Raw genomic sequence first — 23,855 nt, 5'->3', positions numbered from 1 at the left:
TGAGTGACTGGTGATGACTGGCAGGGATGATGAGTGACTGGTGATGACTGGCAGGGATGATGAGTGACTGGTGATGACTGGCAGGGATGATGAGTGACTGGTGATGACTGGCAGTGATGATGAGTGACTGATGACTGGCAGTGATGAGTGACTGGTGATGACTGGCAGTGATGAGTGATGGGGGATGACTGGCAGGGTGATGACTAGCAGTGATGATGAGTGACTGGTGATCACTGGTAGTGGTGATGAGTGACTGGTGATGACTGGCAGTGATGAGTGACTGGTGATGACTGGTAGGGATGATGAGTGACGGGTGATGACTGGCAGGGGTGATGAGTGACTGGTGATGACTGGCAGTGATGAGAGACTGGTGATGACTGGCAGGGTGATGAGTGACTGGTGATGACTGGCAGAAATGATGAGTGACTGGTGATGACTGGCAGTGATGAGTGACTGGTGATGACTGGCAGTGATGACTGGCAGGGATGATGAGTGACTGGTGATGACTGGCAGTGGTGATGAGTGACTGGTGATGACTGGCAGGGATGATGAGTGACTGGTGATGACTGGCAGGGATGATGAGTGATTGGTGATGACTGGCAGTGGTGATGAGTGACTGGTGATGACTGGCAGTGGTGATGAGTGACTGGTGATGACTGGCAGTGATGAGTGACTGGTGATGACTGGCAGGGATGATGAGTGACTGGTGATGGCTGGCAGGGATGATGAGTGATTGGTGATGACTGGCAGTGGTGATGAGTGATTGGTGATGACTGGCAGTGGTGATGACTGGCAGTGATGAGTGACTGGTGATGACTGGCAGTGATGATGAGTGAGAGGTGAGTTAGTGAAGATTCTTTTCTCTAACTGAATTATTTCCCTGAATTTCTTATTTACAAACTTGTATCTCACTCAGGCTTGTATTCTCAAACACTTCTATGTTTCACCTCCACTATTTCAAAAGGCTTTATCTAAATTTACACTAGTTTTCTTTGGTGTTTTTATGGTTCTACAGGCAGAGTGACAAGATTTTTATATTATTATTTGAAGAAATACTCTTGAAATGCACACTAATCATCTATGTGCCCAGGGAAAGTAGCCATTGTGAGAAATCAAAGCATTTCTGAATACGAACATCTTTTTCATAAGTTTAGTATCTCCTAGGCCAGTGACCCTTCATACTATCAGTACTACCATAATAACAAACTACGCTCAATAAACCTCAAGCAAATAGAAATTCAAAGAAAAATTTAAACTAAAAATCACAGATGTATAAAAACTTTTGTCTTTTCTCATTTTTTTATTTCAGGAAAAGCCTACACTGTATCTGGCCAAAAAAGTTTAAGGGATATGGCAACACTGCACAAAAACCTCAAGAACAGTTATATTGGTCCAAGAAGCTACACAAACCACAAAGGTCTCACAGCAAACTATAATGTAAGTCAAACATAGCTGCTGATAAAAGCTGTGACACATTCTTCCCTCACTCTCACTTCCTCTTCTTTCCTTAAAAAGTTGTTTGTGTTGCTTGCACCTTGTCTACACATGGAAGTCCCTCACCAAAACAAACCTACCTATTAAAGCCTTTCACCACCATCCTTACATCTGTTTTATCTTTTAAAACCCCCTCAAAACCCACCACTAACAACATTAGTTTTTTTCCTTATGTGAGAGGTGATAAATAGCCAAGGGCAGCATGAAAAAAAAAAAAAAAGTTAGTTGACTGTCCCCTTGCAGGTCCAGATCCAAAGAAAGGGATAAATGTCTTAAAACCTCCCCTCTTACTGAGTGTATTCCATTCATCCACCCTTCAGTTTGAGAGTCCAGTCTAGGCTTGATCCCATGATATCTTGTACTGCTCCTCACCTCACAATAGCTTTTAGAGCTTCCCCTCATATCACCCTTGTTATGTCCTCTACACCACTGAAAGACCTCTGTCAGGTACCCCTGTCGTCATCTCCATTTGGTGTTTGGTTGGTGCCACCTACAAGTCTCCTCCAGTTGTTTCTGTGTCTCACATTTTACTTCATAACTTTCCATCTTTGCAGTTCTAACATAATTCTGTTCCCTCATTTCACTCCCAGTCTTCTCCTTGATTAACTTCAAAAGGGATAAACCCATGCATAACAATGTGTTAATTATTTCTCTTGTATTTTTAATGTATCTTAAAGTTGCTCCAGCCAAGATTAACCTTGTCTTGGTAACAGATGACTGACCTGACACTCAATGAAATTTGGGCCGACACGAAGGGAATTGACTTGGCATGGCATGCTTACATCAACAGGAACCGTAAGTCATCGTTTAACTCTCTCTCTCTCTCTCTCTCTCTCTCTCTCTCTCTCTCTCTCTCTCTCTCTCTCTCAAAATATTAGCCATCAAAATTATTAAATTGTAATGGTGAGAATCTTTAATACCTACTAAATACATTGATTAGCAAACAAATGAATTTTATATTTGTTTTGTCACGTCAATTTGGACACTTCAATCACTCACACACACACACACACACACACACACACACACACACACACACACACACACTTAAAAGGAAGCACATTGAGATGGATGAAGAATTATTTAATGGGAAGAGAAATAAGGACGATAGTTAAAGATATGAAGTCCAAGTGGAGAACAGTAGACAGCGGAGTGCCACAGGGGTCAGTATTGGCACCAATACTTTTTCTCGTATATATAAATGACATGCCAGAGGGAGTGAACAGCTACATAAATCTGTTTGCGGACGATGCGAAACTGTGCAGAGTCATTAAACAAAAAGAGGATTGTGAAATACTACAGGAAGACTTAAACAAGATCTGGAAATGGAGCAAAAAATGGGAGATGGAATTCAATGTGGACAAAAGCCATGTCATGGAAATGGGAAAAAGTGAAAGACGACCAGTGGGAATCTATAAGATGGGAGATGGAGTAGAACTAGAAAAAGTAAAAAAGGAAAAGGACCTGGGAGTGACAATGGAAGAAAATAATCAACCGGTTAGCCATATTGATAGAATTTTCAGAGAGACGTATAATTTGCTAAGGAATATTGGAGTAGCATTTCACTATATGGACAAGGAAATGATGAAGAAATTGATAAGTACTAAAATAAGACCTAGATTGGAATATGCAGGAGTTGTGTGGACTCCCATAAAAGAAACACATAAGAAAATTAGAGACTACAAAAATGGCTACAAGAATGGTTCCAGAATTTAAAGGGATGGCATATGAGGAGAGACTAAAGGCAATGGATCTACCAACCTTGGAGCAGAGAAGAGAGAGGGATCTGATACAAGTTTATAAATTGATTAACGGAATGGATGAAGTGGATAATGAGAAACTGATCCTGAGAGAAGAATATGACTTTAGAAGCACAAGATCGCATAGTAAGAAACTAAGGAAGGGACGATGTCTGAGAGATGTTAAAAAATTTAGTTTCCCGCAAAGATGTGTTGAGACTTGGAACAGTTTGAGTGAGGAAGTGGTATCAGCAAAGAGTGTACATAGTTTTAAAGAAAAATTGGATAAGTGTAGATATGGAGACGGGACCACACGAGCATAAAGCCCAGGCCCTGTAAAACTACAACTAGGTAAATACACACGAGACGTGGTAGAGGAAGGACGCAATACCGTCGCTCCTGAGAATCAGCTGATCTTCACTACCTTTGTTTGGGTTTACAATGGCCTGGGCGATAAGTGTGGACTCATTTTTTTTCATGAATACAGTGTTAAATAATAATGAGTGAGAAAGATATTCCATCTAAATGCAGGTATGTGACAAGGGAAAGAATGAAAGCTGATGATGACAATGTTGGTGAGGGAGAAAGAGAATTTGAAGGCTTTGATACGGCGCAAACTTCACTATTTGATAGAGTCTTGACTATCAAACGTAAATTAGATAAATTGATAAAGGAGAGTATGGGAATGAAAGAGAATGAAGAACAGGATAAAGAGCTCCAGAAATTGAAAGAAAGGATAAAAAGAGTGGAAGAAAATGAAACTAGGCTAAGAACCGAAAATGAAGAATTAAAAGTCCAAATAGCGAACTACTAGAAATTGATGGAAGAAGGACTCGGTAAAGCCGAGAAAGAAAAAGAAAAGCTAAAAATCTAGTTAACAAAGAAGAAGAAACAGTACAAGACGTGATTAAAAAAGAAGTACAAGCATGGAGAATCCAAGATAAGAAAGACAAGGAATCATTTCAAGAAGTATTTCAAGAACAGTTAAAAGAAAGAGATGAAAATATGACAAGCAAAATGATAGGAGTCCTCAAGAAAAAGAAAATTTAGTAAGAGAAATTGCGGAAAAAAGAAGAGTGTAATTATTTTTGGACTGAAAGAAAAAATGTTAAATATAGACCAAGAAGGGAAAAAGACGAAATGAAATCAGTAAAAGACCTACTAAAACATCTGAATGACGAGGATAGACAGAACTTAGAAGAGGAAGTAGAAGAAATCCATAGAATGGGACCATATCAAGAAGGAACAGTGAGACCAATTAAGATATTACTAAAATCACAAGCAGCAGCAGAAGAAGTACTATATAGAAAAACGAAACTCAGAGAAACAGAAGGTTGCAAAGATATATATATAAAGAAAAATAGAAACGAGGAGGAAAGGAAGAGACACAATGAACTGGTGGCAGAAGCAAGAGAAAAAATAATGAAAGGTCAGAGGAGGAGAAGAAGGCATTTTTGGAGAATTATAGGAGACAGGATAAGGAAATGGTATATAAAAGAGAAAGAAGAGAAAAGAATGGAGCAAGTTTAACTAAAAATGATAAGAACAAGAGATTAAAAATGATGTATACAAACATAGATGGGATTTTATCTAGTAAATTAGAATTAAGAGATTACATAAAGAAAGAAGAACCAGATATTGTATGCCTGGTGGAAACAAAGTTAAATGAGGCAATAAAATAGACATAGATAAAAGGTATAATATATGGAGGAGAGACAGAGTGGGTAAAGGAGGAGGAGGAGTCATGATGATGTTAAGGAAGGAGATAGTGGTAAATCAAGTGGAGTTTGGGAAGGAAAATCAGAAATACTGTATGTTAAGATGCATATTAACAAAAGGAGTTAACAATCATTGGAACATATGTGCCACCAAAACAAACTCATGGACTAACCAAGAATATAGAGACATGATAGATGACACAATAAGGAGTCTTACAAGAATCATTAAGGAAAGGAGAAAAGTGATATTGGTAGGAGATTTCAACTGTAAGGAGGTAGACTGGGAAAATTATGAAAGTGGTATGGGGAAGATGCCTGGGAGATAGATTCCTGAACCTAATGATAGATAATTTGATGGTCCAAAGAGTAAAGGAAAACACAAGATTCAGAGGAAACGATGAGCCGGCAAGATTAGACCTAGTTTTTACAAGGGATATACCAATTAACGATGATATAAGATACAAGTGCCCATTGGGAAAGAGTGACCATGTAATATTAGAGATGGATATAGAAGAAGGAAAGGAAGATAGAGATGAATCATACAAAGGAGACCGATTAAATTACAGAAAGGCTGATATTGAGAATCTCAAGAACTATTTTAAAAATGTAAACTGGGAGGAGATGGAAAACTCATTAACGGTTCAAGAGAAATATAACTTATTTTTGGAAATATACAAAACTGGGGTCAGGGAATATGTTCCGAAATATAGACCTAAAGAAGAAGGAAAGAAAGATTGGTTTAATGCAAGATGTGCTAGGGCAAAGGAGAAACGAGATGGAGCATGGAAAAGGTGGAGAAGAAACAGAAATCCAGAAAATAAGGAAAACTTCAAAACAGCAAGAAATGAATATGCTAAGGTGAGAAAGGAAGAAGAAAAAAACTATGAAAAGGACATTGTCGAAAAATGTAAGGAACAACCAAAATTGTTCTACAGATTCATAAATGAAAAAATAAGACAAAAAGAAACAATAGAAAGGTTAAAAAGAGAAAACGGAATGGTGGAAGAACTGTTAAATAGTAAACTTCATGAGGTCTTCACTAAGGAATCCAAATTTGAAAGACCACAGGGTAATAGAGAGACTGTCCATATGAAAGAGATTAAAGTAACCAAGCTTGAAATAAAAAAGTTGATGACGGAATTGGATGAGGAAAAGGCAATGGGACCGGATGAAGTCTCAGGCAAAATACTGAAAGAATGTAGGGAAGAACTAGCAAGTCCAATATACAACATCATAAAATGCTCAATAGAAAATGGAACAGTGCCAGTGGAGTGGAAAAGAGCTGAGGTGGTTCCCATATATAAGAGCGGAAGGAAGGAAGAACCTTTAAATTACAGACCGGTATCACTAACTAGTGTAATATGCAAGATGTGTGAAAAAGTAATAAAGAAGCAATGGATTGAGTTTCTTGAAGACAACAAAATATTATCAAATAGCCAATTTGGTTTTAGAAAAGGTCGGTCATGTGTGACAAATTTATTGAGTTTCTACTCTAGAATAGTTGATAAAGTACAAGAGAGAGAGGATGGGTTGACTGTATTTATTTAGATCTAAAAAAGGCTTTTGATAAAGTGCCACATGAAAGATTACTATGGAAGTTAGAGGAGAAGGGTGGCTTAAAAGGAAGCACATTGAGATGGATGAAGAATTACTTAAGGGGGAGAGAAATAAGGACGATAGTTAAAGATATGAAGTCCAAGTGGAGAACAGTAGACAGCGGAGTGCCACGGGTCAGTGTTGGCACCAATAATTTTTCTCGTATATGTAAATGACATGCCAAAGGGAGTGAACAGCTACATAAATCTGTTTGCGGACGATGCGAAACTGTGCAGAGTCATTAAACAAAAAGAGGATTGTGAAATACTACAGGAAGACTTAAACAAGATCTGGAAATGGAGCAAAAAATGGGAGATGGAATTCAATGTGGACAAAAGCCATGTCATGGAAATGGGAAAAAGTGAAAGACGACCAGTGGGAATCTATAAGATGGGAGATGGAGTAGAACTAGAAAAAGTAAAAAAGGAAAAGGACTTGGGAGTGACAATGGAAGAAAATAATCAACCAGTAAGCCATATTGATAGAATTTTCAGAGAGACGTATAATTTGCTAAGGAATATTGGAGTAGCATTTCACTATATGGACAAGGAAATGATGAAGAAATTGATAAGTACTAAAATAAGACCTAGATTGGAATATGCAGGAGTTGTGTGGACTCCCCATAAAAGAAACACATAAGAAAATTAGAGACTACAAAAATGGCTACAAGAATGGTTCCAGAATTTAAAGGGATGACATATGAGGAGAGACTAAAGGCAATGGATCTACCAACCTTGGAGCAGAGAAGAGAGAGGGGATCTGATACAAGTTTATAAATTGATTAACGGAATGGATGAAGTGGATAATGAGAAACTGATCCTGAGAGAAGAATATGACTTTAGAAGCACAAGATCGCATAGTAAGAAACTAAGGAAGGGACGATGTCTGAGAGATGTTAAAAAATTTAGTTTCCTGCAAAGATGTGTTGAGACTTGGAACAGTTTGAGTGAGGAAGTGGTGTCAGCAAAGAGTGTACATAGTTTTAAAGAAAAATTGGATAAGTGTAGATATGGAGACGGGACCACACGAGCATAAAGCCCAGGCCCTGTAAAACTACAACTAGGTAAATACAAATAGGTAAATACACACACACACACACACACACACACACACACACACACACACACACACACACACACACACACACACACACACACACATTACGTGAGCGGAATGTAATGTATTCCAACATAAATGGAGTGATATCGGGGATTTTAGAACTCAACGATTACTTGAGGAATAAGAACCCAGATATTGTGGGTCTTACTGAAACAAAACTGAGAGAGGGAGAAGACGTGATGATGGTTGGAGAAGGGAAATATAATGGTTGGAGAAGGGAAATATAATGTTTGGAAAAGAAATAGAGTAGGTAAGATGGGAGGAGGAGTGATGTTGCTGGTTAAAAAAGATATAAAGGTGGATCAAGTGAAAGAAGGTATGGGAAAGGCAGAAGTGCTAAAGATCAGAGCAGAAACTAATGAAGGAAAAAAGAGGCACTACATAGTGGTGTACGTACCACCTAAGACAAATGCATGGTCAGTACAGGAATATGAAGAAATGATAAGAGATACAGGAACATGTCTGGAAGAAATGTTGGGTGGCTGTGAACGAACTATAATGATGGGAGATTTTAATTGTAAAGAGGTGTGTTGGGAGGACTGGTCAATGGAGGATCAGAGACAACATGGGAAATACACTATTGACACTGGCAATGGAAAATGTGTTAACTCAGTGGGTCAAAGAAGATACTAGGTTTGGAGGAGAGGAGCATCGTCAAGACTGGACTTGGTCTTTAGTACAGAGCCAATGGTCATTGAGGAGATGAGGGTGGAGTGCCCTTTAGCAAAGAGTGATCATGCAGTTTTGGAGTTCAAGGTGATAGATGAAGAGAAATCTAGAAGAAATGAAGAATATAAAGTGGGAAGATGGAATTATGCCAAGACAGATTTTGGAAACCTAAGGAAATTCTTTCAAGAGACAAATTGGATGAAATTCAAGAGTGCTAAGGAGCAAATGAAAAGTGGAAGGAATTTATAAAAATATACAAAGAAGGTGAGAAAAATTTGTACCAATAAGACAACATAGAGAAGTTGGAAAGCAGGACTGGTTTAACGATAGATGTGAAAAGGCTAGAACAAGAAAAGAGGATGCATGGAAAAGGTGGAGAAGGAAAAGACGGATTAAGCAGTGGGAAAGTTACAAAAGAGCAAGAAATGAATATGTGTTGATTAGAAGAGAAGAAAGAAAGAAACAAGAAAAGGATATAATTGATAAATGTAAAGACCAACCAAGGCTTTTTTACAGACATGTGAACAACAACATCAAAAATAGAGAAAGTATTGAAAGTTTAGAAGTAAATGGAGTTTGCAGTGAGGATCCCAGGGAAATGGCAGAGGCTATGAATGGATGCTTTCGGAAGGTATTCACAAAGGAGACTGCTTTTGACAAGCCACTGGTAATGGAACAGAAAGGGATTATGAAGGAGTTTCAAGTAACTGTGGAGGAGATCAAGAATATGATGGGGAGTCTAGAAGTGAGAAAAGCTGTGGGACCTGATGGGGTATCAGGATGGATTTTAAGAGAATGCAGGAGCAACTGGCAGAAAAAGTTTGTGAAGTAATTGATGCCTCATTAAGGGAAGGTGTAGTGCCCCAAGACTGGAAAAGAGCTAACATTGTCCCAATTTATAAATCAGGTAACAAGAGAGACCCATTGAACTATAGACCAGTGTCACTTACAAGTGTGGTAGCTAAGATGTGTGAGAGGGTGGTGAAGAATAGATGGACAGACTTCTTGGAGAAAATGACATACTTTGTGAGTGTCAATTTGGTTTTAGAAAAGGGCGTTCATGCACGACAAACCTGATATGTTACTATTCGAGGGTGATAGATGTAATACAGGAAAGAGATGGTTGGGCTGATGGAATATATCTGGATTTAAAAAAGGCCTTTGATAAGGTACCACACCAGAGACTGATCTGGAAACTTGAAATGGTAGGAGGAGTGCATGGCAGTTTACTAAAATGGATGGAAGACTTTTGGTAGGAAGAGAAATGAGAACAATAATTAAGGACAGACCATCAGAATGGGGCTTGGTGGAGAGTGGAGTCCCACAGGGATCAGTGTTGGCACCAGTAATGTTTTGGTCTACATAAATGACATGGTGGATGGGGTGTCCAGTTATGTGAGCCTATTTGCAGACGATGCAAAATTGTTAAGAAAAGTGAGATGTGACAAAGATTGCGAACTACTCCAGGAAGACTTGGACAGAATATGGAAATGGAGCTGTACATGGCAAATGGAGTTCAACACGACAAAATGCAAGAAAATAGAGTTTGGCAAGAGTGAAAGAAGAATCAGGAGTATGTACAAGATAGGAAATGAAGACATAAAACCAGTCATGAAGAAAAAGACCTTGGGGTGACAATTACCAATGACCTATCGCCAGAGAGACATATAAACAAAATAATTGGAGAAGTATTGAACTTATTGAGGAACATAAGAGTGGCGTTCGTATATTTAGATGAAGAAATGATGAAGAAAATAATTACTGCAATGATAAGACCAAGGCTTGAATATGCAACAATACAGTGGGCTCCGAACTTAAAGAAACACATAAGGAAACTAGAGAAAGTACAGAGGGCTGGAACAAAATGGTGCCTGACTTAAGAGATTTGACTTATGAAGACAGACTGAACAGAATGCAACTTCCGACCCTGGAAAACAGAAGAGAAAGGGGAGACCTGATAGCAATATACAGAGTGATGATTGGCATGGAAAAATGGATAGGGAAGATCTGTGTATGTGGAATGAAAGAGTGTCGAGAGGGCATGGGAAAAACTAAAATGGCCACTTATAGGAGAGATGTGAAAAATATAGCTTCCTCATAGAAGGGTGGAAGCATGGAATAGTTTAGACGTGGAAGTGGTCAACGCAAGGAATATTCATGATTTTAAGAAAAAGCTGGACATTAGTAGATATGGAGACGGGACAGTACGAGCATAGCTCCTTTCCCGTATGTTACAATTAGGTAAATACAATTAGGTAAATACACACACACACACACAAGGCATATGTAATAACTTTTCTTCTTGTTCTTTCCTACAACAGGTGAGACACCAATAACAAAGCCAGAGATCTATGAAGATGGTAAATATTGTCATGGTGGTGGTGGTAGTGGTAAATATACTAGCAGTAATTGTAGTAGTAGTAGTAGTTTAGAGAGAGAGTGAGTGAGAGAGTAGAGCAGCAGCAGCAGAAAGCAGGTAGAGTGGCAGAGCAGAGAGAGCAGAGAGAGCAGCAGCAGCAGCAGCAGATAGTGTGTGGCAGCAGAGTGATAGCAGTAGCAGCAGTCAGCAGCAGGCAGCAGCAGCAGCAGCAGCAGCATTTTTGCAGTTTTAGCAGTAGCAGTGGTGGTTTTTTCATCTTAGCAGTAGCATAGCAGTAGTAGAGCATTAGCAGTGCTTCACAGATAGAAGTCAAAATAGAAGTAATAATAGTAGAAATAGAAGTAATAGTAATAGAAGTAGAAGTAATAGCAACAGAAGCAATAATAGTAGAAGTAATAGCAACAGTAGTAGTGGTGGTGCAGGTGGTGATATATAGTAAAAGTGATAGTGGTAAAACAAGTCATTAGTAAGAGCAGAAATAACAGTAGTAGTAGTAGTAGTGACAGTAGGAGTGGCCGCAATAGTGGTAGTAACAGTAGCACCATTTCAACCCCCAAACTTTTCCTGCCACCAGTGACTTCAAAGCCAGCCAGACATCGCCTCAGAGCCATCCAGGAGCCACTGTACTCTCCAGAACTGGACCTTTCATCCCTTAACATGTCCCCTGAACAGTTGTATTACCTTCAATGGGCTCAGGTTTGTTTTCTCTCTCTCTCTCTCTCTCTCTCTCTCTCTCTCTCTCTCTCTCTCTCTGATGAATGAGCAATATAGTCATGAACTGATAAGAGCAACAAAGTGCAATGAATGCAGATACCTTAATTTTGGTGAGTGGTGAGTGATGATGTGGTTGAGATACCTTAATTTTTGTGTCTGACATACCTTGATTTTGGTGAGTAGTGATGTGGCTGAATGAATGATGTCCTCCTTGCAGCAATATTGCAGTGACACCAATGATCTGAGAATGCTGGAAGTGATGGAAAGCAGACAGCCACCTGACATAGAGAGGTGAGAGCAGATAGTTTGTGGTGGTGTCCTATCACTTACACTCACTCACACACATTCATTAACCCCTTCCCGGCGGAGAATCTATATATAGATGTTTCGAAAACAGAATTTTTTGTCGGATCGTCTATATATAGATGCTTGTTCTTATTTTACTGCACTAAGTTGTAGCATCGTCTATATACAGACGATTCCTTACAAAAAATAAAGATAAAATAAAATAAAATAACAAAATTCATAAAATAAATAATTATTTGGCATCTTAACTACCCAAATAGTGGTCAAAATGGCCTCTCAAGGCCGGTCACCGTTTGTGCTTTGTTGATGGTAGATGTGCTACACATTGAAACTAATACTGGAAATTTTTGCATTATTTAAACATTTTTTTTTTATCATTAGCCTATCATGTCTAAGAGAAAGAACTGCACCACACGCCAGCAACATTGCCTAAAACTGAATAGTACAAAACAATTACATATGTGAAAAATATGAAGAAAAGTGGAAGTAAATTACGTACATCCAGGTTACAAGTCCTGGATGTGAGTAACTAAAACATTCAAACAAACATATTGACATATATTACCACCAATGAAACACAAACAACACTTACATATAGATTCAACTGTTTGTTCAGTTTTGCGGCAGAGTCTATATATAGATTCAACTGTTTGTTCTGTTTTGTGGCAGAGTCTATATGAGGCCCCGCGTGCTATAGTATACCCAAGCGCCATCCTGCTCAAATTTGAGATAATGCTATCACACGGTCAATCAGACCATATACTTTCATGTGGACGTGGTGGATGTGAAGAAATACAAGATAATATACGCGAAAAATCCAATAGAAATTTCTTGGGTTTACGTTCTTAGCACTCGGCACACGTATTTTTATGCAGTGCGCGGGGTAAAGTATACACAAATGCCATTCCCGTCACAATAGACAAAGCAGCCTGCTTTTCACGCATGCTAAAGTGTACCCATGCGACATAAGCGGCGTGAAAAGTCTTGTCCCCAGCCTCTAGTGCAATCTATGGTATTACTCCCGCTCTTGTCCCGAGCTTGAGTTTTTGCTTACAAGCTTGCCATGCAGCACGTGTTGCTCTTAACATATTCATAACATTCAGAAAAAAATTATAAAAAAATATTTTATGGCAATAGCTTAACAAAATCATTATCAAACACTCTATTGATACTCACCATCATTGTACAACATATAAGAAAACGCTAACCTCTGCCAGGTGTAATGGTTCTTGCATAAAATGAAAACTTTTTTGCCAATTCCTCGTCTTTTTTGGTTAATGATGGGGGGGGGGAGTGTATCTTAACAAAAAGTTGATGGAGCAAAGTAGAGATGATAGGCTTTAAGATGATGCAAACCCCATTACCCTAGGTGTAATACTCTTCATGATATCGATCTTTAAAGAAAAAAAACTTTGAACTCGATTTCTGAGACTTTTTAAAAATGGTGGATGGGTATACTACAGTACGCGCCGCTTCATATATAGATGTCAATCAAGAGTAACCATTTGCGGGGAAACTATATATGTGTATAGACGAATGGATAAAAGTCGGTAGCATCTATATATAGACAATTTTTTATTTGGTAGTTCACTCATCTGCCCTGCCATCAGGAAGGGGGTTAAACTCCTTCAGCGCCATGATGTCTTTTCATATTCTCTTACTATTTGGTGATTTTACAGATTCAGAAACTTATGTCGGGGTTAAAGTAGTAAAGACTCTGGCCATCAATCTTCTGACCTGCATAGATAGTTTATAATGTAAATAAAATGGTCTGTTTGTATCCAAAACTAATGGCAAAAAAACTTTCTAGTACCAAAGGAGTTAAGACAAATTAATACAAAGGGCAGCGTCTGTATGAAACATGTCTACCTATGTTCACTATCATTCTCAACCTTAAAAGCTCCATCATGATTTGCTCCTAACACCCCAACTAACTGTATCTATTCTATTCATTCATCACAAATTTGAAAACCAGTTCCTTCCATTCTCACTTTTTTAATCTTTTTTATGACAAAAACCTGATAAATTTTTCTATATATTTTTCCTCAGGGTGAATTATGTGACGCGAATGAGTGAAGGGTTCCGTAAGGCATTCCAGTGTCACTTATAAGAGAAGTGATGGGGCCAAGCACTGACCCTTGTGGAACTCCACTGGTTACCTTCTTCCACTCGGACTTCCTTCCCTTCACCACTGTTCGCATTTCTCTTCCCACTAAGTAATTTTTCATCCATTTTGCTAGTTTATGATTTACTCCTTCAATCATCTTTAGTTTCCACATCAGTCTATTGTGTGGTACTTTATCAAAGGCCTTTCTCAAGTCCAGGTAGATAGCATCCAGCCATCCCTCTCTATGTTGTAGTATGTCAGTCACTCTTGAATAAAAACATAATAAATTGGATACGCACGATCTTCCTTTTTTGAAACTAAACTGCCTTTCACTCAGAATGTTTTCACTTTCTAGATACTCACTCCACTTAGCTTTAATTACTTCTTCACATACCTTGCACAATATACTAGTCAACGATACTGGTCTATAATTTAGCGGTTCCATTCTACTACCATTCTTATATATAGGCACAATGTCAGCTCTTTTCCACTCTTTCGGGACTAATCCTGTTCATATGGAGGTTTCCACAATATCAAATATGGGGTTCAACAATTGATCCTTACATTCTTTTAGCAACCTCCCAGATATGCCATCAGGCCCCATTGATTTATTAATATCCAGATTGCTTATAATTTTCCTTACATCTTCCTTAGTAACCATGATGTCCTGCATTTGCTTTATTTCCGTAGGCCTTCCTCCCATAAAATGCTCCTCCTTTGTAAACACTTTGCAAAAGTTGTCGTTCAAAATTTCAGCTATATCTCCAGCATCTTCATATACTTCTTCCCTGTTTTTTACCTTTTCTATTGCCTCCTTTTATTTAGTTTTCCATTTATGAATTTGTAAAACATTTTTGGGTCACTATCACAGTTTTCCACCACCCTCTGTTCATATTCCTTCTGTGCTGTTCTCCTTACTTCAACATATCTATTCCTTGCTGTTTTGTAGCCTTCCCTTGATAATACATCACTGTTTTTCTTAAGTTTCTTCCATGCCTTTTCTTTGTTCTTTTTTGCTTCTTCACAATTTCTATTAAACCACTGTTTATTATTTAAAGTCCTCTTTCTGTAATATGGCACAAACTTTTTCACAGCAGAGTTATACAAATCCATAAATTTATCGTATTTCAATTGCATATCTCTTTCCTGGTATACCACGGACCAGTCAATTTCATTAAAGAACTCCCTTATATGGTTATAATTTGCCCTAGTATAATTTAATTTTTCCTCCCTGCGTTCCACAATCTTATTCGTGCTTAATTCTGTATCCAGCTCAAAGCTTAGGACATCATGATCGCTTTTCCCAAGGGACTTTCATGTTCAATTTCCTCTTTAGAGATTCCCTGGTAAATACCAAATCCAACCTTGCTGCAACATCTTGTCCCCTGCACCTTGTTGGTGATCTCACCCACTGTGTCATCAAGTTATTTGTTGCTACCTTTAACAATTCTTCTGCCCACTCACCACCATTCACCACTTCGTAGTCTTCCCACACTATTTCTTTGCAATTAAAGTCTCCAACTATCATCACTCTATCCTTTCTGATGAGTTCTTGCTTCATTCTGTCTAGAGTATTTCTCATCACCATTTGGTACTGTTCATATTCCCAAGCACTGGTTCTGGGTGGTATGTATACTGTTATAATATTAATGTCCCTCTTGCCATCTGTTATAAGCATACTTATCACTTCCTCATTTTTCTTACTATAGTTCACCTCCTTCACTATCAGATCTTCCTTAGTAAGAACCATTATACCACCACCTCCTTTATTTTTCTATCATTTCTCCATACTTTGTAGTGTTTTACAACAAACCAGTCTAGCTTTATTTCGGGCCTTAGTTTTGTTTCCACTACACACATTATGTCCGGTTCATTATTTCTTAGATAATCCATACATTCTAGCCTCTTAGACAGATATCCATCTATGTTCGTGTAAGTCACTTTTATTCCATTCCTAGTCTCATTCTTCCATGTAATGCCTATTCCATCTGTTTTATCCACCACTTCTTTAGCCTCCCATTTCTCATCCTCCAAAAAAACTTGATCTTTTCCTCCTCTGTTCTTTCGTCATTCCTCTCTTTCACTTCAGATACTAGCTCCTTCATTTTCATTCTCTCATCTTGTGACATATTTCTTCTTATGTAAATTGTTTTGGTTTCCTTAAGTTTCCAAGCCCTCCGCTGCCACCTGAGACTTTAATTTCAATTTTAATGGTCTATTCTTGCCTTCCTCAAAAGCTCCCAATCTCACACTTTCTTCTACCTCAGCATATAGGTCTTCTTCTTCCACAGAGATCTTATTCAGTAAAGACTTAATCTTGTCATTTTCCTTATCCCTCCTGTCCTGCCAGTTCCTGTTAGTTTCCTCCCGCAATCCTATTATGATCACACATTTTTTCTTTTCAGCAATATCTCTCACCACATACTCATTTTCCTTTAGTGCCTTTACCATTTCCCTCTGCGTAATCCCTTTATTTTCCTCTACCTGCTTTTTTACTATCTCGCTAAACGACCTTTGTACCTCCTGATGTTCATGGTTCACTTCTTTCATCCTGGTATCAATTAGATTAAGGCATTCCTCCTTCCTCAAGTCCCCTTCGGATATTTTTATCTCCATTTCCATGAGTTTAGCCTTCATCTCTTCACATTGTTTCCTTAGTTGTTGGTTTTCTTTCTCCAGCTCTACTTTTTCCTTCAATAGTTCTTTGTTCGCTAACGTTAACAAATATATCTCTTTTTTGAACTAATCATTCTCGGCTAGAACTCTATCCAGTTTTTCTTCTACTGACAAAATGTTTAGGAACTTACTTTCCAGCGCCTGGATTCTTGCATCCATATCAAGTTTCTGCAGTCCTTTTGGCGTAGTAATAAAACCTTCAAAGTCTCTAGTTTGCCTGGACACCATTTTTGTTGTTGTCAGCTGATTACGGCCAGAATAATCACCGTCCACACTCCCTCTCAGGGATCACTCTCCATATCACTCACTTTCAACACTAAGAGACAGTAGGACATTAACGGACACAAACTTAGAGTTACCCGGGCCCTGTAATACCATAGGTATTTTCTTTCTTCCCGTACACAGCCGGAGACGAGCCGTCCTCTCTCAGCGACAGCGACGACGTGTGTGTCTGTGTGTGTGTGTGTGTGCTACTGACGATTTTTGAAAAGGATATACAGTCACGAATCCTTACTAAAGCCAAAAACCTGTGAGAGATTTGGCATCTATGAATGAGTTACCTGGTATGGATATCTCTTATCCTGTCATTGATGATGATGTGGGTCATATGAATGATAACGCAGAACTTTATCAGCAATATGCATGGATGGTAAGCTAGTTGTGCTGAAAAATCTCAAAACTCTGTAGAAACACTTCATTAGTGGTAAGACTTCGGAAACGTGACACATGGGTGTCAGAATTAGATACCTGCATTGTGTCTCCCTGTCTGGTAAATCATATTCTCGACTTTGCTGTAATTAGGAGATTAGATCTTCCTTCTGACCACAACCCCATCAGTATTTCTTTGAATGACCCAGGGATACACTTGGATAATGTGTTGACCAGGGCTGCCTTGCTGGGAGACCACGCTGTGCTGCATGGCAGTGTGGCGAGGTGTGACCTGGCAAGGGGACCTGTGAAATTCTCTGATATAGATAAGTGTATGTTTGCTGTTAACGTTGCAAGTATGGATGTACCTAGAGATGTTAATGATACCAATGTTTTTGCTAAGGGCGTGTCGGATCCTCTGTACGACTGTGCTCGGAAAAGCAGGCAAACGAGTGAAGCAAATGTAAACCAGAGTGAGGTAGGTGGGACAGGCTTTTAAATGATGTGGATGATGCTAGAGTATAGAACGCCATTAGTTGGAAGGGTGACTTTGAGATGTCAGGGAGTAGTTCAACGGATCTTCCTAGTGATGAGTTTAAGCGACACTTTGAAGGTGTGTTGAACCCCCTCCCGATTGCACCACCAACCCACGTCAGTACAGTTGTAATAATACTGGTGTTGGATGATCCTATCTCACCCGTATTGAGCACATTGTTGCTTTACGCCTGCTAACAAATATTGCTCGCAGAGAGAAGCATAAGCTATTTGTAACCTTTGTTCATTTTAGTAAAGCTTATGATGTGGTCCCTCTTGCCAAATTGTTTGTAATTTTAAAGTGTATTGGGTGGGGTATGTTAATGTTGGCTGCGTTGGTAGCTATGTAGTGTCACTGAGTCGGTGATTGGAAGTACCGTTATGACCGCCACGTTAGGGGTTCATCAGGGCTCGCCTACGTCTTGTCTGTTATTCACTGTGTTTATGAATGAGCTTATCAGGAAGCTCAAGTGTAGTTGCGAGTCCGACGGGTTCCAAGACTGGCTTCACACACCAGTGTTAATGGATGACACAGTGTTGCTATCCACAACCAGAGAAGGCATGATAAACAAAATTACGATTCAAAAAACTTCTGCAGTAATTATGGCATGATTATCAATGCATCAAAGACCAAGTTGTATGTTATTGATGGTTCACAAGAGGAGACAGAGCCGGTTAATTAGTTATCAGCCCCTGCACGACATACATGTACCTTGGATCGCCCTTCACAAGTGACAGGTTTGCTTTGTCCGCTTTGAAATTACATGCAAAAGATAAGTTATGTCATGTACTCAAATTTGTTTCATTTGTTAAAAAGAATAATGATGTCCCTTTCATTGTCAAACGAAGGGTATTCCAGGCAGCATTAATGTCATCATTGCTTTATGGCTGCAAATCATGGGTGGGGGCTGATCTTCAGCTTATTGTCAAAACTCTATAATTGGGCACTAAAGCATCTATTGGTAGTGAGGAAATCCACCCCAAATGACGTATGTTACACCGAGATAGGATACCCATCATTACCAGACTTGGTGAATTTCAGCCAACAAATTTTTCTCAAAAATGCAATTAGAAAGGTCGGAGTTGCCAGATGATCCCTTGATTTTTTCAATTGAAATAGCTACTAGAAGCAACTCCACATTAAGCAGGACTATTCAAAGATTTAAAGATACAAATGTACCAGACATGAATCATTTAATGCAAAATGTATATGAGCACATCACAGCGTCTACTGGCTCAAGGTCTGAAGTGTACCGACATTTGCATCCCAATTATATGCTTCATGGTTTATACAGGCAACCCCTGCTTAACGAAGGGGTTTCGTTCCTAAAAAACCCTTCGTTAAGCGAAACTTCGTTAAGCGAACCGATTATAGCAAGTTTAACTCCTGACTTGAACTTCCATCGAGAGTAAACAAAGCGAGAGTGCATCATAGTACAGTGAAAGGTTTAATGAAAGTAAAAATTATGAAATTAAACATTTAGGCAGTTAAATTTAATCTAAGTCATTAAAATGTACACTAATGTATGTATGTACGTAACTTTATAATGTTGATAATCTTAAATTTATGAAGGGAGGGAGAGTGAAACGGGAAAGACACTAACCGGCAACCTGTGGAATGTAAACAAAGGGCACATCATTGTATCACATACAAAACTTATGTGCCACATTTGCATAAGGCTTTCCATTTTATCCATTGCAGAGTCACGAGTTCAGGTGGTTCTTTTAGCTTGCAAGTAAGATACGGTCTCACCAGCCTTCTTAATAGTCTGCTAACTTGAAAATAGTAGAGACAGTATATGGAGTCAAGATGGTGGCCAGCAATGCTATAGTTTTTTCGCCTCTCTTGTGTCTGTGAATAATATGCAGCTTCACTTCGAGAGTAAGAGACTTCCTGGTCTTCTTAGGAATGCTAGGCCACATTACAGGGCGTTTTGGTGGTAAGTTGAGCGAGTAAAGACGAGCTGCTGCTGACGCTGTTATGGGAGTGAGTGGTGTGTGTTGTCCACGATAGGCTTGATCTTGATCTTGATTCTACAAGTGTCCAAGGATTTCTCCTGAGGCAGGCCTTAGTATTTGCGGCTCCTGGTGTATTCAAAAGCTTGTCGGCTTGCGTGATATGGCGGGGCTTTCAAACTTGGAAAAAATAAAAAATTCGTTAAAGTGAGCTTGGTGTTCGTTAAACGAGCAGATGGTAGTAAAATTAAACCTTTGTTGTAGCGAAATTTTGTTGTGTGAACCTTCGTTAAACGGGGTTTGCCTGTACAAGGAACGTCATACGGTGAACAATCGGTTTAGAGTGGCGTTCACTTGCTTCTGCGTATCAAGTCATAGCTTGTGTATTGAAACAGGAAGGTGGAACAGACATGGAAGGGCTCGTATACCAAGAGAGGAACGGATATGTGTATGCAGAGAGGTCCAGACCGAGTGGCATGTTGTTGAAAACTGTCCCGTTACGAGAGATATTAGGCAAAGTGTAGGCTTAACTCAGGTTGAGGAACTGTTCAGTGGCAAGTACACACACAATGTTGTTTGTAAAATTGTTCATGATAATTCTTAAATCATATTAGTAATGAGTAGGAGTGTTTTGAGGTTTCTGGAATAGTAATAATGGATTAGTTTTCTCTTTTGGTGTAGCAGTGGCTGTCATTTAGTGTTGTTTGGATGGTTTATACTTTTAATGTATAGTTGTCTGTTTTAATGTTGGAGTTTAAAGATTTTCATATTTTTTTGTGGACCGCATAGTTACTTTTCTTTATTAATGTTTCTTTTTAGAATTTTTACGTTTTTAAAATTTGGCATGATGTTCTGTTAGTTCTGGTCTGTATGTACTTTTAGTTTCTTTTAGCTTTTATTAGTTTTTTTAGTGAGTTTTAGATTATGTTTGGTCAATTGTTTTTTAACTTTTATGTAATTTCTTTCCAATGAAACTGTGGTCATTAAATATCTATCTATCTATCTGTGTGTGTGTATTTACCTAATTGTAACATACGGGAAAAGAGCTATGCTCGTACTGTCCCATCTCCATATCTACTAATGTCCAGCTTTTTCTTAAAATCATGAATATTCCTTGCGTTGACCACTTCCACGTCTAAACTATTCCATGCTTCCACCCTTCTATGAGGGAAGCTATATTTTTTCACATCTCTCCTATAAGTGGCCAATACTTTCTCTATTTTTGATGTTGTTGTTCACATGTCTGTAAAAAAGCCTTGGTTGGTCTTTACATTTATCAATTATATCCTTTTCTTGTTTCTTTCTTTCTTCTCTTCTAATCAACACATATTCATTTCTTGCTCTTTTGTAACTTTCCCACTGCTTAATCTGTCTTTTCCTTCTCCACCTCTGTGTGTGTGTGTGTGTGTGTGTGTGTGTGTGTGTGTGTGTGTGTGTGTGTGTGTGTGTGTGTGTGTGTGTGTATTTACCTAGTTGTAGTTTTACAGGGCCTGGGCTTTATGTTCATGTGGCCCCATCTCCATATCTACATGTGTGTGTGTATTTACCTAATTGTATTTACCTAATTGTAACATAGGGGAAAAGAGCTATGCTCGTGTTGTCCCGTCTCCATATCTATTAATGTCCAGCTTTTTCTTAAAATCATGAATATTCCTTGCGTTGACCACTTCCACGTCTAAACTATTCCATGTTTCCACCCTTCTATGAGGGAAGCTATATTTTTTCACATCTCTCCTATAAGTGGCCATTTTTAGTTTTTTCCCATGCCCTCTCGACATTCTTTCATTCCACATACACAGATCTTCCCTATCCATTTTTTCCATGCCAATCATCACTCTGTATACAGGTATCCCTTGGTTAACGATAGGGTTACGTTTCCCAAAAACAGATCGCTAACCGAAACGATCGCTAACTGAGGGATTTGAAATTATCAACTACATACATGTATTTCGCGATGCGTAAATAAACGACACTTTCTATGTTGTTAGTTGTTATTTACACCTTTAGAATTGGTAGTACTTACCTTGAGGAGTGGATGTGATATGCGTAGTGTGTTGTTTTGTGCCCCGAGGACACAGGGCCTTGGAGGATTAAATCTCATCATGCCCACACCCGACCCAAACTCGGTCAGCTGCTTCAAACCCTTCAAATTCTTGAGAGAATACGTTTTCCAGTGGGGGTGGGTCATCCAGGCTCTCCTCATCGTCACTCAAGGTTACGGTGGATGTGAAGGATAGATTGGATGTGGGTGGAGTTGTTTTGGAGGTGGATGGAGTTGTTTTGGAAGTGGGTGGAGTTTTTTTCGAGGTAGCAGGACGAACTTTGAAGTACGACGAGATGACTCCTATGGAAGTAGATGGGATTGCTTTTGAGGTGGATGGGGTAGCTTGGGAGGTGGATGGAGTTGCTTGATCGGTAGATGGGGTTGCTTGGGATGTGGATGGGGTTGCTTGGGCGGTGAGTGGTTTGAAGAAAGATGAGATGACTGTCTGTTTTGCCATCCTTTTCTTTGCCTCAAATAGTTCTTTATACACTTTCATGTCATTTTCTATAGCATTAGTCACGCCATTACTTCGGTTTGGGTTGGGGTCATTCTCCTGGAGAAGATGTATGGCCTGGTTAATATGATTAAAATCTCCTCGAAAATCTTGACGGAGAGGGTTCTTTCAGGCTCCTTGTCCTCCTCCATTTCCTCCAAAGTATTTTGTTTCTCCAACTCCATGAGGTCGTCGTTGGAGAGAGGCTCAGAATGACTGTCCAGCAGTTCTTGTACGTCATTCTCGTCCACCTCATTGAAGCCTGCCTTATGGGAGATATGAACGATGTCTTTCCTTACTGCTGTAACATCGACAGGGACTTCCTGTTTACGTTCCACGCACTCAGGCCACAAATTACGCCAACATCCATTCATTGCCGACTTGGACACCTCCTTCCATGACTCGTCGATGTTGTCGATCCCTTTTAATGTTATAATCCTTCCAAAATTGTTTCATGGTCGGCTTGTCAGGGTGTCAATGCAGGCCAACAGCTGTTTCATGGTGCGCCGCTGGTAATAGGCCTTGAAAGTAGCGATGACTCCTTGGTCCATCGGCTGGATGAGGGCAGTTGTGTTTGGGGGCATAAACATGACCTCAATATTATCTGCCCAGTCATTCATGCTCTCTGGGTGGCTGGGGCGTTGTCACACAGCAAGAGAAATCTGTTAGCAATGTTGTTTTGGGCAGCATATTCTTTTAGGAATTTGGAGAGGTATCCTGTCACGTAACTTTGCATGATAACAGTCGTCATCCACCCCTTTTTGTTTGCCTTCCATACTACGGGCAAATATTCCTTAATATAGCCAGACAGAGCTCTTGGGTTTTGGGAATGGTAAATAAGGCATGGTTTAAGCTTAAGATCACCAGCATTCCCCCACCAATAATGTTAACCTGTCTTTAGATGCCTTGAATCCTGGTGCCGACTTCTCCTCCTTTGCTATAAACGTTCTCGATGACATCTTCTTCCAATACAGGCCTGTCTCGTCAAAGTTTAGAACCTGCTTGGCTGAATAACCTCCTTCCTCGATGCGCTCTTTAAGCAAAGGCTTGAAGGCGTTTGCAGCGGTTGATCCGAACTCGCTGCCTCCCCACTAACCTTGAGGTTGTGTAGACTCACGATGTTTGAAACGTTCAAACCACCTTACTGGCCTTGAAGGACACTGTCTCGCCTATGTTGAATTCTGGTTTCAGGTCCTCCCACAGGCTCAGTGCCTTAGTAGTAACGAGTTGGGTAGAAAGAGGCATGCGGCGGTGTGTGTGGTCTTCAATCCATAGCCTCAGCAAACGTTCCAATTTTTCCATAATCGGTTCCCTGTTACGAGTTGTTGTGTGTTTGTGCAGGTTTGTGACTTGGTTGGCCTGCTGCTTCACTTGTACTTTTTTCTGGAGAACTGTTGATACAGTTGATTGAGATAAACCAAGGGCACGAGCAATAGAGTTTACCCCTTCACCACCCTCATGACGAGTCACAATGTTCAACTTAATATCAAGGCCAATGCTCTTTCTCGATTTTTTAGCCTTATCTCCCGGTGGAGAACAATCGTTGGGTCGCTTGAAGCCATCACTAAGTTCACTTGATCACAAATAAGCACAAAAAAAGAAGTTTAGAGCGAGCGTGATAGAGTTGTTGTTGCACAATCAAAACAGCGGGAAAGACTGTGG

General features: G+C 39.4%; 1 protein-coding gene across 7 annotated transcripts in view; it reads left to right on the top strand.

Moving 5' to 3' along the window:
• LOC123502368 (membrane metallo-endopeptidase-like 1) overlaps positions 1 to 19,114 on the top strand; it is an 83,908-nt gene extending 64,794 nt beyond the window's left edge. For 2 of the 7 annotated variants that reach the window (XM_045251541.1, XM_045251536.1), the window contains exons 14-19: positions 1,310 to 1,437; positions 2,208 to 2,289; positions 10,654 to 10,725; positions 11,290 to 11,411; positions 11,647 to 11,720; positions 13,785 to 13,985. In XM_045251541.1, the coding sequence (XP_045107476.1) occupies positions 1,310 to 1,437; positions 2,208 to 2,289; positions 10,654 to 10,725; positions 11,290 to 11,411; positions 11,647 to 11,720; positions 13,785 to 13,845 (539 nt within the window). In that variant the 3' untranslated portion in view covers positions 13,846 to 13,985. Of the gene's footprint in view, positions 1 to 1,309; positions 1,438 to 2,207; positions 2,290 to 10,653; positions 10,726 to 11,289; positions 11,412 to 11,646; positions 11,721 to 13,784; positions 13,986 to 16,923 lie in introns of those variants that run through there. The other 5 variants (XR_006673981.1, XM_045251539.1, XM_045251537.1 and 2 more) reach the window with 5 other exon arrangements.
• The last annotated feature ends 4,741 nt before the right edge of the window (positions 19,115 to 23,855 follow it).

This window comes from Portunus trituberculatus, chromosome 11, assembly GCF_017591435.1.
Source record: "Portunus trituberculatus isolate SZX2019 chromosome 11, ASM1759143v1, whole genome shotgun sequence".
Classification (NCBI taxonomy): Eukaryota; Metazoa; Arthropoda; class Malacostraca; order Decapoda; family Portunidae; genus Portunus; species Portunus trituberculatus.
This window is presented reverse-complemented; position numbering and strand designations above follow the sequence as displayed.